Consider the following 14,689-nt stretch of genomic DNA (forward strand, 5'->3'; position numbering starts at 1 on the left):
TTAATTATTGTACACTCGGTGGAAAGTTTAAAACTAATCTTTAAAATTAATTTTATGTAAGAGAGAAACAAGAAAAATAGAGACTTTAGATAAAAGTGATTTTCCATTTAGCAACATTCAAATCTCGTTCATAAAAAAAACACATCTTATTTATCACTATAATAAATCAACTATTAATTTTTTATTAAAAATAATTATGCTCAAGTCCGATTGATTATTATTAGCAATAAAAATTTTACTTTAAGATAAACATAATGCATGTTTAATTTTATAGTTGAAATTTTTAGAGTGTATGCTTCAATATAATTCACCTGATAAAAGAAAAATAAAATAAAAAAAGCAATAATTCTGATTCTTTTACAAAAATATTTTTGTCTTAAAATTATTTTTTCAGATGACTTTCAACCATACACAGTTACATATAAAAAATTCAAACTTAAAATAATTGGTTAAGTTGGAATAATATTGTACTAATTTATCTGCACACTCGCTGCTAAATCAATCATTAATAATGGTTACATGAACATTTTTTTCGATGAAAAAGGTTATATGAATTTTTTTTAGATAACAAAAGGTTATATGTACATTGATACAATACTATTTTTCCCTTTAATAAAATCTCATTTTAAAAGTTTTATCCTTAGGTAAGAATGTAAGATTACAGAATCCAAAATGCTGTGATCCCAACGGCTCTTGGAGGCCAAAAATTGAATGAACATATAAAAATGTGATCAAATTTAAAAGGGAGGAAAGCTGCAAAAGTGGAGGCAATGTACTTTCTGTCCCCGTCTGTGGAAAAATTAAGACAACAGTTGCGTAACTCATTAGTGATTGTAAAATGTCTAAGTGGCCTCTTTAGCTGCAGCTAGAAATGCTCTATTCTATAGATTTGCACCTATCTAGTATCTAGTAGCCCCTAAAATGCATGATATGATTTTCGTCGAAAAAGAAAAGAAAAGAAGCATAATATGGATAAAAAATATTAACCTCATTTCTTATTTCTCTTTCACATCATTTATTCTCATTATTTTCTTTTCTTTTTATTTCTATTTTTTAGGTAAAATTATAAAATTGGTTCCTCATTTTATCTTCAATTACGGATTTGGTCCCCTTATAATTTAATTTACAAATTTGGTCCTTCAATTTTATAAATTCTTGCAAAATTGGTCATGCAAGCCCGATTTGAGAGTTGATCGTTAATCTCAGACATTGACTGCCATGTGTCAAAGTCTGAGTGGTTCACTTTAAAGACTTCATTTTTTGTAGATAAAATTGCACTTTTGCTCCCCCAGTTTTACTCTAATTTTGATTTTGGTCTCCCTATAATTTAATTCACACATTTAGTTCCTCGATTTTATAAATTTCTTTATAAATTGTTCCTACAAAATTGATCTTTTGAATGATTTAACCATTGGTGCTAAAAACATGGTAGGTCTTGATAAATCTCGTACTTCTTTTTCATCGCAAGTTTTTCACTCACTTGAAACCCAGAGAAAAATCATTCTCCCCCTTCCGGGGTTGTTCAACTTGAGAAAGTGGCGCATGAATTTCAACCTGGGTCTGAAATTTTCAGATCTCTTACTTTAACAGGTTCAACCCCCTATTTTTTTTTCTTTTTTTGCTTCCCCATGCGGTATTATGTGTATATGAATGCTTAAGTGACCTATGTATGACAATGATATTTTTGTCTAAAATTTGAAATACAACTTCTCCAGTAATGAAATTCTGCTGAATTTATAAAGGGATTTATAAAACTAGGAGACCAAATATGCGAATTAAATTATAAAGGGACCAAAATCGAAATTGGAGTAAGATCGGGGGACCAAAAGTATAATTTTACTTACAAAAAATAAAGCATTTACAAGAAACCACTCAGACGTTGACACATGACATTGACACGTGGCATTGACATTTGGCAGTCACACGTGACAGTCAACGTCTTAGGTTAACGGTCAACGTTCAAATCGGACTTTCAGGATCAATTTTGTAGGGATTTATAAAATCGGGAGACCAAATTTGTGAATTAAATTATAGGGAGACCAAATCTAAAATTGGAGATAAATTGAGAGACTAAAAAAATAATTTTAACTTCTTCTTTTTTTTATCCATTCACATCAATCAACCTCAAGAAAAGAGGATCTCAACTCCACAATATGAGCTCCAACCCATGATTGACCCAGGACTCCACAATACTTGTGGTCAATTTACTAGAATGCTGTATGACACAAAGTTGCTGAGATTTAGCAAATATGATTAGCTTTCTAGCATCAAATATTACTATTGCCTCGAGGAAAAATATACTTGCACATCTCAAATGTTATTCAACATTTAATGTGAGAAAAAAAAACATTGGTATAATGAATAATAAAATATAATATTTATAGTATAATATATATTATAAATTGTTTCTATCTATCCAATTCACCCAATAAATATAACTCAATTAACAATACATATTAAAATATATTCTTAAAAAAAGATAATTTTTTAAAATATGATTGTTAAGAATAGTCCCACATCGGGTAATCTATGAACATGATAAGTGCTTATATAACTGGGTAGACCACCCCTTATGAACCGGTTTTTAAGGGGATTTTTCGAATGCCTTTGCTGCACTATAAAATTTAATATGGTATCGCGCAATCCATGAACATGATAAGTGCTTATATAGCTGGGTAGACCACCCCCTTATGAACCATAATTAATCCACACAATTAAAGCTTAGGAGTATATTCGGAGTCACCGGAAGCCCAAAGACTCTTATTACATTTGTTAAAAGAAACTGCTGCTACCCAAACCTGAGAATCTAATTCATTAGTTTAGAGTTGAAAGACAAAAACAAATTGTCCTAAACAGTACATTTAAACATTATAAAATCCAGATTCCAAAAAATGATTATAAAATGTAGACATCAAAAAGCATTATAATTATCAAATGTATAAACTGAGTCGAAACAAATTAACAATCATTCGGCGATCCTATAAAATGTGGGGAGCAGTGTCTGACGTGTTTCTCTGTTAAGCTTCATTTTCATTAAAATGGTGTGTTTAGTTCTATATTTGTAGCGTGTCAGCAACTAAACTCAGAAGAAGAATGCATAAAGTAAAGTAACAGATATTTCTTTTCTTTTCTGAGTTGAGTTGCTCAGTACAATAGAACTGTTGTAGTCTGTAATAGTCGGCAAATGGGTGTCCTTTTTCTTCGATTAAGTAGGCCTGCCCTGCTTCTAAAGATCCATGTCCTTCCTCAAAAGCTCAAATATTTTTCTCACTCTTATATTTGCCCAAAGAAAAATAGCTATACCCAATCACCATTTCCAAAACAATAGATAGATAAAACATGCACCTTCAAAAACAAGCTAATAAGAGAGTTAAGGGTCTCTGCCATTAATTAATTTGCTCATTACTACTTTGCACTGCTAGTGTGAAGTTTACAGAGATTGAATAGTCTGGTAGCGTGTTAAAAATAGATTGAGCCTGATTCCAAGATAAATTACCCATCCTCTTTCCTCTTTCTTCCTTACTGTTTCCCAGTAAAAAGACGAGAACAGATTATTAATTTAGAGACATAATTTTAAGTGAGAGAATTATTTAAGTCTTATAGTAATGACCAGTTTCTATTCAGAAAAAAAAAAACAATGAATAATTTCTTAAAAATATTCATGTGAGATCATATCTTACAAACATATAACTTTTAAGATTTATTGATATTTAATTCCATGGTTTATTTGTGAAATGAATAAAATAAAAATTTGCGGTTCTTTATAGTTCAAACACATAATATCATGTAATATAATTGATAAATAACTTTATTATTTAAATATATGTGATTATAGTTTAATCATTGATTTGTGTCCATGAAAAAACATATCTTAAAAGAGGCAAAACCTTTAAATAGATTTTACTAATCATTTCAGTACATATGGCAATTAGTTTTTGACTTTGTGTAAAAGTATATTCTGATTCAACAAAAAAATAATAGTACAAACATCCGAATGGTTGAAACCATTGAGAATGGATAATCTTTGAACTACCTAATGATTTATGGACGTAGACCCCCAATGCATATCTACCAAACATTTTCCTAAAACAAGCTTAATATAGGGACAATAAATGTGGGTTAGTGGGCTACAACTATACAGGGGACCTCGTGGTACATTTGCATGTGTTCTTGCTAGTTAATAAGCAGCAGCATTGGCGTGCAATCTTTGTTGAGAAAGGCTAGAGCAGGAAGCGTACATTTATATAGCTTTCCAGTTTTGTTGCATACTTAATATGTCTTCGTGCATGTGGTCCAAACCAACCCAAATATCCTAAACTTGAATGACTTTTATGTGAGTAAAATAATCATATGATCTTTGTTGGGTTGATGATGTCGTTTTGTCACAGTTATAATGACTACATATGGCCCAGCATGGCCATTCCAACTTCAATTCTTCCTCAATCACCACTAACTCCTTGTCATAATATCAAATACTCATCATCAGTGTATATAAGACTATCCATCATAAAGGCCTGGCCAATATCTCACACTTGGGTCATTTTGGACAACATTCTTATATATATCCACTCTCAAATTTACTGTAACCTCGACCATATCCTATTAATCATAAACATGCTATGTCCATTGTAACAACAGAGCTGATTCCGATCTTCAGTTTTTTTCTAAGAGCTTTCTGCATATTACATCACTTCATTCTCATCTTCAAATCATATATGGATCGCCTATTTTAGTTACATTTTTATACCAACGAGTAATGTCACAGATTTACGGCAGTCACAATTTCACTAGTGTATATGTGTCCTGACTGAACTTGATGATTAACGCCACACACGTATAATTAAATACCCGTTTGGGTATTTTATCCACATTATATCTTCTCACCAAGAATTATTGTGTATCGTATGAGCATGTGGAAAGGAAAGCAGTTTGGATAATGTTCTGAACCATTATGTCGGATCATAAATCTAGGATATAAAAGATGAAAATAACTTGAATTTTCTAGTGCCAAAAAGAAGTTATTAATCGTTGTTATTTTATCACATACTGTTGTGGAACGTATGTGGTATAGCCTATATGTAGAGGGGTTCTTTTCGTCTGATCGATGCTTTCTAGAGGCATTCTATTGGGTGGGTTTATATCAGTAACTGGGTAGCTTTTCTGCTATGTAGCAAGAAAAATTCCTTTATTTAAAAAAAAATTATAATTAAAAGTATTTAACAATCGAGTGATAAACCAATTCAATGTAAATTTAATTCAATATATATATATATATATATATATATTTTATATCTATAAAAACTAAGAAATTGCTGGAAATCAGATAAATAGACAGATAAATTTTGGCAGAATGATTTATAGGTGTCAAATGTATACCTGACACGCCTAATGACGATTATATTTATAAGTATATCCACAAGATAGTCTGAAATACATACGGCTCTGTATCGAAAAAAATAAATACATAAGGCCCAAGGCCCCTATTAGGAGTTTTACTTTTACCTATTTGGGATAAAAAAAACTATTACTCTATTAGTTTATTCGAGACTGAGACATACTCCCATGCACCAAGATGCACTAAAGTAATAAAGTTGCAAGGCACTCGGTCTATTCGATGGAATGCGATAACATTAATATGAATGATAAAAATTTTACTCTAAGTATTTAATGTTATTGTAATTTTTTGTATAAGAAACTATTAATAATGTTCTCCTTAAAAAAGGAAATATTAATAGTAGTTCAATGAATATTTTAAAAAATACTTATGATAAGAAAAATTTATTTATTGAATAAGTTTAAGCTTAATTGTAAATATTGAAAAAATTATAAAAATGTAGATGTCAGATATTTTGTGATTCACTATATTTTATAATACAAATTAATATTACATTTATAACTCCACCTTACAATTATAAATCACACTATTATGCTGGATTTGAATTTAAGTCAAATGTTTTATTTATTATATGTTAGCATTAAAATATGAATTCTTAAAAAAAACATTAAAATATGAAAATTTATAAATTTTTTAGTTCAGTTTGATGCTTCATTTTTTATTAATATGTTTATTTTTATTTGTTATAATTAGTTTTCCCTTATATTATAAATTTAAGTCTCTCCTTTAAATAAGAGTATATTTAAGAGTTATTTTAATTTTCTTTTTTCATTTGTCAAGTGACTTCTTCGACATTGAGTATTTTATTTTGCTTTTTATTTATTTGAATAGAAATATAAGTATAATGAGATAGGAGAGGAGGCTAAAGTTATTATTTTGGTGACTATAAATTAATATGGGAATTGGTCTTTAATTTTTTAACACACAATTGGTATAAAGATGAATACAATAGTACTACCTTATATATACAATTTTTATCCCCTTTGATTCCTACTCATTGACTTAAAAAATAAACAAATAAATTAAACTGCTTCACGTTAGGTCAGTGTTTAACCACACGAATCAGTTCAGTGATCTTACAAATAAAACAAAAATGTTCTGTACAATAAAGGAAGGCTGCTCTTCAGTATCCGGATCATGGATATGTAAGCAAATATTATTTTCTTTTATCGTTGGTGCCTTTTAAGATGCGGATACTGTATCTTTGTTATAAAGGATAACGGGATTTGCCTCAGTCTTCGATGATAATTCTTAATTTGGATTTTCAAGTGGTGATGAGTTGTAAACGGTTTTGAAAAAGAAAAAAAAAACTACTTAAGTCGTTCTAGAAATATTAGAAATCACTCCAAATAGTTCCTCAAAATTCAAATATTAAAAAAGTGCTTCAAATTATAATTAGTTCCTAAATAGTATTGAACATAATCTTAGGGACTAAAATTATAGATATTCAATCATTTAAGAATTATTTAAACAAATGATTTACTTTTAAAGACTATTCAAGCCTTGTAAAAAAAAAACTATTTAAGAAAGAAAGTAATAGTTTGAGGACATATATACATTACATGTTAATGTATAATAGATTTCTTTTTTCCTCAACTTAGTATTTCCTTGACGTACATAGTAAGAAACGTTTATACCAAGGTCATAGTAAGAAATAAATTTTTTTCTACTACGACTAATGACTTTTTCTTTTTTCTTTTTTTTTTACCACGACTAATTAATTTACTGTTGAATGTATCAAATAGATTTCAAATTTTTTAATTATTTTTTCTTATATTAAGTATCTTTAATTAGTAGGAGGGGAAACTCTTATTCAAAATGTAATCAGTATTAAATATAAGACAATCCTGAGAGTTGATCGAGTAAAATAAAACAGTAACTTGTATTTGACCGGTTTTAAGTTTCAATCCCCACTTATCTGGATTGGACATTATTCCCTATCCAGCTATACACTTCTCCTAAAGGTATTTTTTGATAATGTACTTCTTGAGAAAATTTCAAGATATTTCCTAGGACAAACTTTCATTAGGTCTAAGAGTTAATTAAACTCAAACTGTCCTTGAAAGGTGTGTTTTCTATATATTTGTCTTTCTATTAGATTGCAGTACTTATTATAATTATATTGTTTTCTTTTGTGTGTTTTAATATCTGGGTAAGAAATAGATTCGTGGTGTCCACAAATCATTTTTGTAAGCAGTAATGCTCTACATATATAGCGCCTGGTTGGTTTAGATTCATGATATAGTTGAGAAATATAGGACACATTTGTCTAATTAACGTTACCCTGTCGCGGTCCCCGCGAAAACCATAGGAGCGCAGGACAGCCAGCTAAGAGGAGCGCGTATATTTATGGGCTCTGCATGAATACTTCAACTTTCATTTGGCAGCACACTGATCATCTTCCTTGGTCCCCCTCCTCTCATCTCTTCTACCTATAATAATATATATTATAACCATTAATATTGCTTTATTACCGCAAACACCATTACATATTTACATGACCATCATCATATCGTCTCTCTTACTATATTATTTACCCTAGCTCTTTCTGAACACTGCTCTCTCTCCTGTCTCTGATATAGATGTTCAGATCTCTCACAACCATGAATTCAGTGTCTAGTACTTCTTTCATGTCCCTGTGCCGTGTGCCGTGTGCCGTGTGCGCCTTTGCATTCATATGTAGTAGGTAGCTAGGCAAAAGAATATTCAACCGACTAATTACTAAATTTAGATAGTTATAAATGGTTCTCATAAAAAAAAAAAATTAAAGGTTGGATTGCATTTATTCTCTGAATATAGTACTACTATGCTATGCATGCATAATTATATTAATTAATTATTTACGATCAGAGAGGGGACCAGTAATATGAATTCGGTTTATTATTCACCTGAAACAGAATCATTCTAGTTTTTTTTTTTTTTTTTTTTACATATTATGTTATAATTGTGAATAATTTGCCAAGTTCGTGAAGGACTAGTTTTCAATAATAAAGCTGTTTAGCTATTTTTAGTGAGATTTAATTTTCTCTTTTTATTATATTTTTTTTTATCACGGGACTCCCATCCAAAACTTCATTTTGAGAGAGTCAAATTTAATTTGATCTAAATTAATATAACATAATGTTAATAATCATTCTATTTTAAAATATAAAAGAAAAAAACATAAATGATAATTTCAACATATATTAAGAAATCAAAATTACATAAGTAACTAAATACTTAATGATAATTTGTAACAACCCCAAATATTATGACATGAAACATTAGTATTTTAACGCAAAAAAGATTCATTTCAAGTCCCTTTAAAGTTCTTGAATTAGTTTAATTAATAAAAATATATGTAATTTTTTTTCATGAATATAATTATGTCATATAAACTTAATCCCTAAAAGTCCTTGAGTCATAAAACATAAAGGTTAGGGTATTCCAAGGTACTATATTATCAAACATCATAAACAAATTTCCAAACAAAACTCAAGGGTTCAATTTAGGAAATAAATATAACATATATCCATTAAAATATATAAATTTTTAGTTGGTTCTCACCATGACAAAACATGAATAAATGAAAAAGGGTCAAATATTGCCCATAAGTTCACCACCAAGTCCACATCAATCACGAGTAACATGTTTCTCGAAATCTACATCATAAGTTGCTCCCTATCAAATGACATGATCATCATAGTTCAACAGAAAATACAAAGGTAAGCTCATTTTAAAAGAAAATAACATATAAAAGAAATATAAGATCAACGTATTGAAAGAGATATATAAATCTCCCATTTTTCCAAGAGACATGTATTCATATAATTCCTCAAGTAACACATCATTCTTAAGTCACAATTATCAATGCACATGTACGTTTAACTATCATATTATGTTATGGTGACTCCTTACTCTTTAAAGACTTTATCTTCTGAGCGATTAACTCAACTATATTCTTTAACACAGTCGTATTCTATGCTTTGACTAGTTGGGGAAACTTGCATTAACCTTGTGAAAGAAGTGTGGTTTTATCAAACATAGATGAGTGTGGATAGTGGCTTACCTCAGTACGACTTGTAAAGAACTTAACTTATCTAGGGATTCACCCACTCATCAATTCTATAGGTTTATTCGGCCTTAGTCACCAGGACATCCAACACTAAGTTGAGGGTCTTCCTAACACCTCCAACTTATACGTGTCTATTCACATGTAATGTCATTCATCAATACATGTATGTTATGATCATTCAAATCAATATCATATGTCATCATAAATTAATTCACTAATTCCAACATCATAAGAGATTGTAACATCATAAATTTATCATTTATATGTTCATCACACTCATGAACTTACAACACACAAAATACTAAAACTCACTAACAACATACACATGAAGAATCAAATCACCAAATTTATTAATTAATTTATTTAAGTACTTGAACTAAATTTAATTTCTCTTAAAATTTAATTAAATAATTTGAACAATCAATTAAAAAATACAATGTTAAATAATCACCAAATTTATTAATTAATTCATTTAAGTACTTAAATTAAAATTAATTTCTCTTAAAATTTAATTAAATAATTTGAACATTCAATTAAAAAATACAATGTTACATAATTAGGTGATTAGGTGGGAGGGTGAGTGGAGAGTGGGTAGTGGTGATGGGATGGGTTCCGGGCTGTCAAAAGTGAAGCGTGTGGGAAGTGGGATTGAGGTTTAGTCGTGGTCAGTGTGTGGGCTCAGTCATTCACAAATCAGTAATCATTGATTGCCTCTCTTTCTCTTATCCTTATCTGCATGGAACTTTTTCCCTTTCTTCTAAACAATTGACTGTTCTTAACAGTGACACTTCCCGCACAGATATAGACGTATACATACATTTGAGATTTTTGCTCCCATTCAGAATATGACAATTCCCACTTGGTCTTTTTCAATTTTCATATATATTGCTTCTTCTGCCTATTTATTTATATACAACTCATCTTCATCAATTCCAATTTAAAATTATTATATTCATTACTCACCAACACTGAAAATTTATTAGAATTATTAAATTTTATTAAAAAATTAATCATAGATTACAAGTTTTAAAATAGAATTATAAAGTAGTTATTATTTTTATTTTTTAAAATAATCATTTAAGACATTTTTGTGTTATATATATATTAAATATTTAAGTAATAGTATAACTAAAAGTTATATCCCGTGAAAATTTGATAGTTGTATCTGAATATTGGTGCATACTTAAGCTAAGAGGAATTTAGTTCATAGTTCATACAGACAATAATATATGGGCTGGAATCGATATTCTTATGCTGGCCCAATGTAATCTCAGTCTGGCTGGCCTGTTTCAAGATGAGCCACCAAGAAGCCCAAGAGAGAAACTGTGAATTGAAACAAAACCACTGGAAGTAACAGTAACAGTTAGGAACAAGAAAACTGTAGAAAGAGTAAGAAGGATTTGGAATTGAGAATTTCCATGGCGGCGGCGACGAACTTGTTAGCAACACTGGGGGATCTGGAGAGGGACTCCTTCGTGGCTCTTCTTTCGAAGCTGATCGCTGAATCGAAGTACGTCCAGAACAACCCGCCGGAGCTCATTCCCCAAGAGGACAGAGTGGTGAAGCACGTCTTGGACGTTCTGTTACCGTTCAGCACCACCACCGGCGGTGGACCCTTGCTCGTAAACCACGTCACCTACCACGCCGGCAGAGGGAACCTCATCGTGGAGTACCCCGGCACCGTTCCCGGCAAAATCCTCTCGTTCGTCGGATGCCACATGGACGTCGTGACCGCCAATCCCAACGATTGGGATTTCGATCCATTTTCGTTGAGCGTTGACGGTGATAAGCTTCGGGGTCGTGGAACTACTGACTGTTTGGGACACGTGGCGCTTGTCACGGAACTCATGAGGAAGCTCGGGGAGACCAAGCCCAATTTGAAGTCAAGTGTTGTTGCTGTTTTTATCGCCAATGAAGAGAATTCTGCGATAACTGGTGTTGGTGTGGATGCACTTGTCAAAGATGGCCTCCTCAATAAACTCAAGGATGGCCCTCTGTTAGTCTTTCTTTCTTATATATATCTCTTGCATTTGTAAATTAAGAGTTAAAGAAATGTGTCAGTAGCAATTGTAATGCTTCTGCTCAGGTATTGGATTGACACGGCGGATAAACAACCATGCGTTGGGACTGGTGGTATGATACCTTGGAAACTTCACGTCACCGGGAGGCTCTTTCATAGTGGATTAGCTCATAAAGTATGCTCTTACGTTATTCACTACAATTCATGTTCTTATTTTTTGAGCAATGGTGTTTTCTCTATGACAAAGACTTCAAAGTTAACATGTGATGTCAGTGAACCAGCGTAATTGCTTCTCTGGACTCTGCATTTATTTATGATTGTGTCCATCATAGTGTTTTGGGAATGGATGTATCTAGTGAAAGTTGTTCTTCTCAACCGCCTACCCTGAATAGGAACAAAAGTATGGGTTGGTTTGTAATTGGTGTCAGGACATCTAGGCTAGTTTATGATGTGATTTGTTTGGATTTAAAGGGTAGGGTGGTTCAAATGTGACATTGTTATAACAAAGGATTGATGAAGACTATTCTTTGGTTTTATCTGCTGAAATTTTGGATATGATTAATTGAGCTGAAAACAGGCAGATAGAGGGGAAAGTTGGGAGGTAAAATTAGCTATAATAATTTATACATGGTATAACAAAAATGTGGGACTATTGCAAGTGGATTGCAACTCTATGGTAGTCCACCCCAACAATGTTTGGTAGATACTACCTATTTTCTACTTTCTGTAAAAATTTAAATATTTCTGTTGTACTACAATTTCATCCATGGTTATACACCTTCAATTCCAAGCATATTTTTGACAAAATTAAGTAAGGAGAAGAAAATAGCTTAGGATGCATCCCGTGCTTGATTGTGTGTATATCAAAGATTATTATTGCTGGTTATTCATTCTTTCGTGTATAAACGAAATGCCAATTCTATATTTGTATTTTTCTTTGGCCATACCCCTGCTGCTTGAGTACTGGACCAAGTATCCAAATTCCAAACAGATAATTGTATTATAGAATGTTTTGTATCTCATTTGTGACACACACATGCCTATTTTTTCACGTCACCTTAAAGAAAGATGTAGAAGCTGCAAGGAGTAGTTTACCAATTAACATGAATTTTCACGTCCTTAATGAGTAACCCGACATGTACTTAATGCTGTCAGCAAAAACAATGTATCCTTAAGTTTATGTAGACGAGGAATAATAATGTGAGGCACAAGTTGAATCAAGGCATGTATGTTGTAAGTATCACAATTGTAAACTTATCTTCTATTTGGTTACTTGTAGGCTATAAATGCGCTAGAGCTAGCCATGGATGCTCTAAAGGAAATCCAGTTGCGATTTTACTCAGACTTCCCACCTCATCCTCAGGAACAGGTTTATGGGTTTGCAACCCCTTCAACCCTGAAGCCAACCCAATGGAGTTGTAAGTTTTGGGTAGCTGTTTCCATACTTCTTTTTTTTATTAACAAAACCTACAAAATTTCATAATTATTATATCTTCACCGCAGATCCAGGAGGTGGAATCAATCAAATTCCAGGGGAATGTACAATTTCAGGAGATGTCAGGTTTATTCTCCTCTTTAGTTAGAATTACTCAAGGCATTTTCTAGGAATGGCGTGGCATTACAGATATCTTTTCTCTTGTTTGTTTGTTGCAGATTAACTCCATTCTACAAGTAAGCTACATCCCACAGTACGGTCAAAATTTTAGTTGTTTGGAAGTTATGGGTTCATTTTTTGTTCGTTATTTTACTAGTAGCTTATTCCAATTGCGAATTTGTTATTTATAGAATGAGAGTTTTCAGTTATTTTGTGGATATTCATATCCAATGCCCTAATACTTTTATCAGTGTAAAGGATGTTATGAAAAAGCTGCAAGAATACGTGGACGATATTAATGAGAGTGCACAGAAGCTAGAATCTAGGGGTCCAGTTTCAAAATATGTCCTACCTGATGAAAACATAAGAGGAAGGTGAGACTCGTCTAATACTCCCTGAACTAGCAAATTCTGGTTTAGTGTTCAACTTCAAATTGTCAGCCTTTTTACTTGAGAATATTTAATTACTTATATTTTCTTTTGATCTCTTGATTGGGTTATTTTCTTCAACTATAGTTTATCTGTAACTAATTACCCTCACCCTTCTTTACAGACTTACTTTATCTTTTGATGAGGCACTGTCTGGAGTTGCTTGTGATCTTAATTCTAGAGGTTTTCATGTTTTATGCAAAGCAACTGAAGAAGTAGTTGGGTATGTAAAGCCTTACTCTATTACTGGGAGTTTGCCTCTCATTCGGGAACTACAGGTGAAAATATGTTCTCATTGTTTCATGAAAAACGTTTGTATTACTCACATTCCTTACTTAAGCCCCCCCTTTTTTTCTGTCACAGGAAGAAGGTTTTGATGTTCAAACTTCTGGCTACGGTATGACCTGCCTAACAACAATTTTATGCATATTGAATTTGAAAGTAATTAAAGTATACCTAAAACTGTATTTAATGTTTTGTTCAGGCCTAATGGCTACTTACCATGCCCAGAATGAGTACTGCCTCTTTACGGATATGTCCCAAGGATATCGGGTCTTCGCGAGAATCATCTCTCAATTGGAAGAGTGAGAATAGCAGAGGAACTAATAATTCTGGTGTCTCGTGGGCTATGAAGATGTTCGTGTTCAGATATATGAACATAATTTCTGTTATATTGTGTAGAGGGTTCGGTATTACTGACTTTTCTTCAGCATGATAGGCGAAACTAGTTTTTTCCACATAAATTTCTCCGGGGAAAAGTACGTTTTTGATACCATGAAAATTTAATGCTCCTTTCACTTTATTTTTCTTTTAGGCTAAAATATAGCCACTTATCTTCTTCTTTTTTATTCTAAATTGATTTCCTAATTTTTTGATGTTTTAAACAAATCTTAAATATTTAATTTATGACAAGTTAATCTTTTTCAAATATTGATATTTTTTATTTTTGAACACAATTCTGAACATTTTTTTATTGATTTAAGATGTAGAATTTATTTCATTAAATTTATTTACATGAAAGTTATGAAAATGAACATTAACTAATGTTCATATAAAAAAGAGATAAACAAAATGAAAAATACATAAAAAATGAGTCTCATGATTAATCAAACATTTACAAATTAATGTTATTTTTTTAATTATTCATGAGACTATTTTTTTATTATATTTATGGTCTTTTTTTTTCAAGTATTAGTTG

The 14,689-nt window shown here is 31.3% G+C and overlaps 1 protein-coding gene across 1 annotated transcript; it reads left to right on the forward strand.

Annotated features, from left to right (window-relative positions):
* The first annotated feature begins 10,799 nt into the window (after positions 1 to 10,799).
* On the forward strand, positions 10,800 to 14,299 carry LOC114377095 (acetylornithine deacetylase). Its single transcript, XM_028335490.1, has 9 exons — positions 10,800 to 11,445; positions 11,536 to 11,644; positions 12,749 to 12,887; positions 12,973 to 13,030; positions 13,123 to 13,140; positions 13,315 to 13,437; positions 13,616 to 13,769; positions 13,855 to 13,888; positions 13,976 to 14,299. Exons 1-9 carry the CDS (start codon positions 10,868 to 10,870, stop codon positions 14,077 to 14,079), a joined length of 1,317 nt encoding a protein of 438 aa, XP_028191291.1. The 5' UTR covers positions 10,800 to 10,867; the 3' UTR covers positions 14,080 to 14,299.
* Positions 14,300 to 14,689: the final 390 nt, after the last annotated feature.

Source organism: Glycine soja, chromosome 11, assembly GCF_004193775.1.
Source record: "Glycine soja cultivar W05 chromosome 11, ASM419377v2, whole genome shotgun sequence".
NCBI classification, from domain to species: Eukaryota; Viridiplantae; Streptophyta; class Magnoliopsida; order Fabales; family Fabaceae; genus Glycine; species Glycine soja.

Excerpts from the sequence above, each read along its gene's own strand:
- LOC114377095 (XM_028335490.1), top strand. The coding sequence starts at position 10,868 with ATGGCGGCGGCGACGAACTTGTTAGCAACACTGGGGGATCTGGAGAGG. Across the intron at positions 12,888-12,972 it reads GAAGCCAACCCAATGGAGTT|ATCCAGGAGGTGGAATCAAT; the intron begins GTAAGTTTTGGG and ends TCTTCACCGCAG. Across the intron at positions 13,770-13,854 it reads CTCTCATTCGGGAACTACAG|GAAGAAGGTTTTGATGTTCA; the intron begins GTGAAAATATGT and ends TTTCTGTCACAG.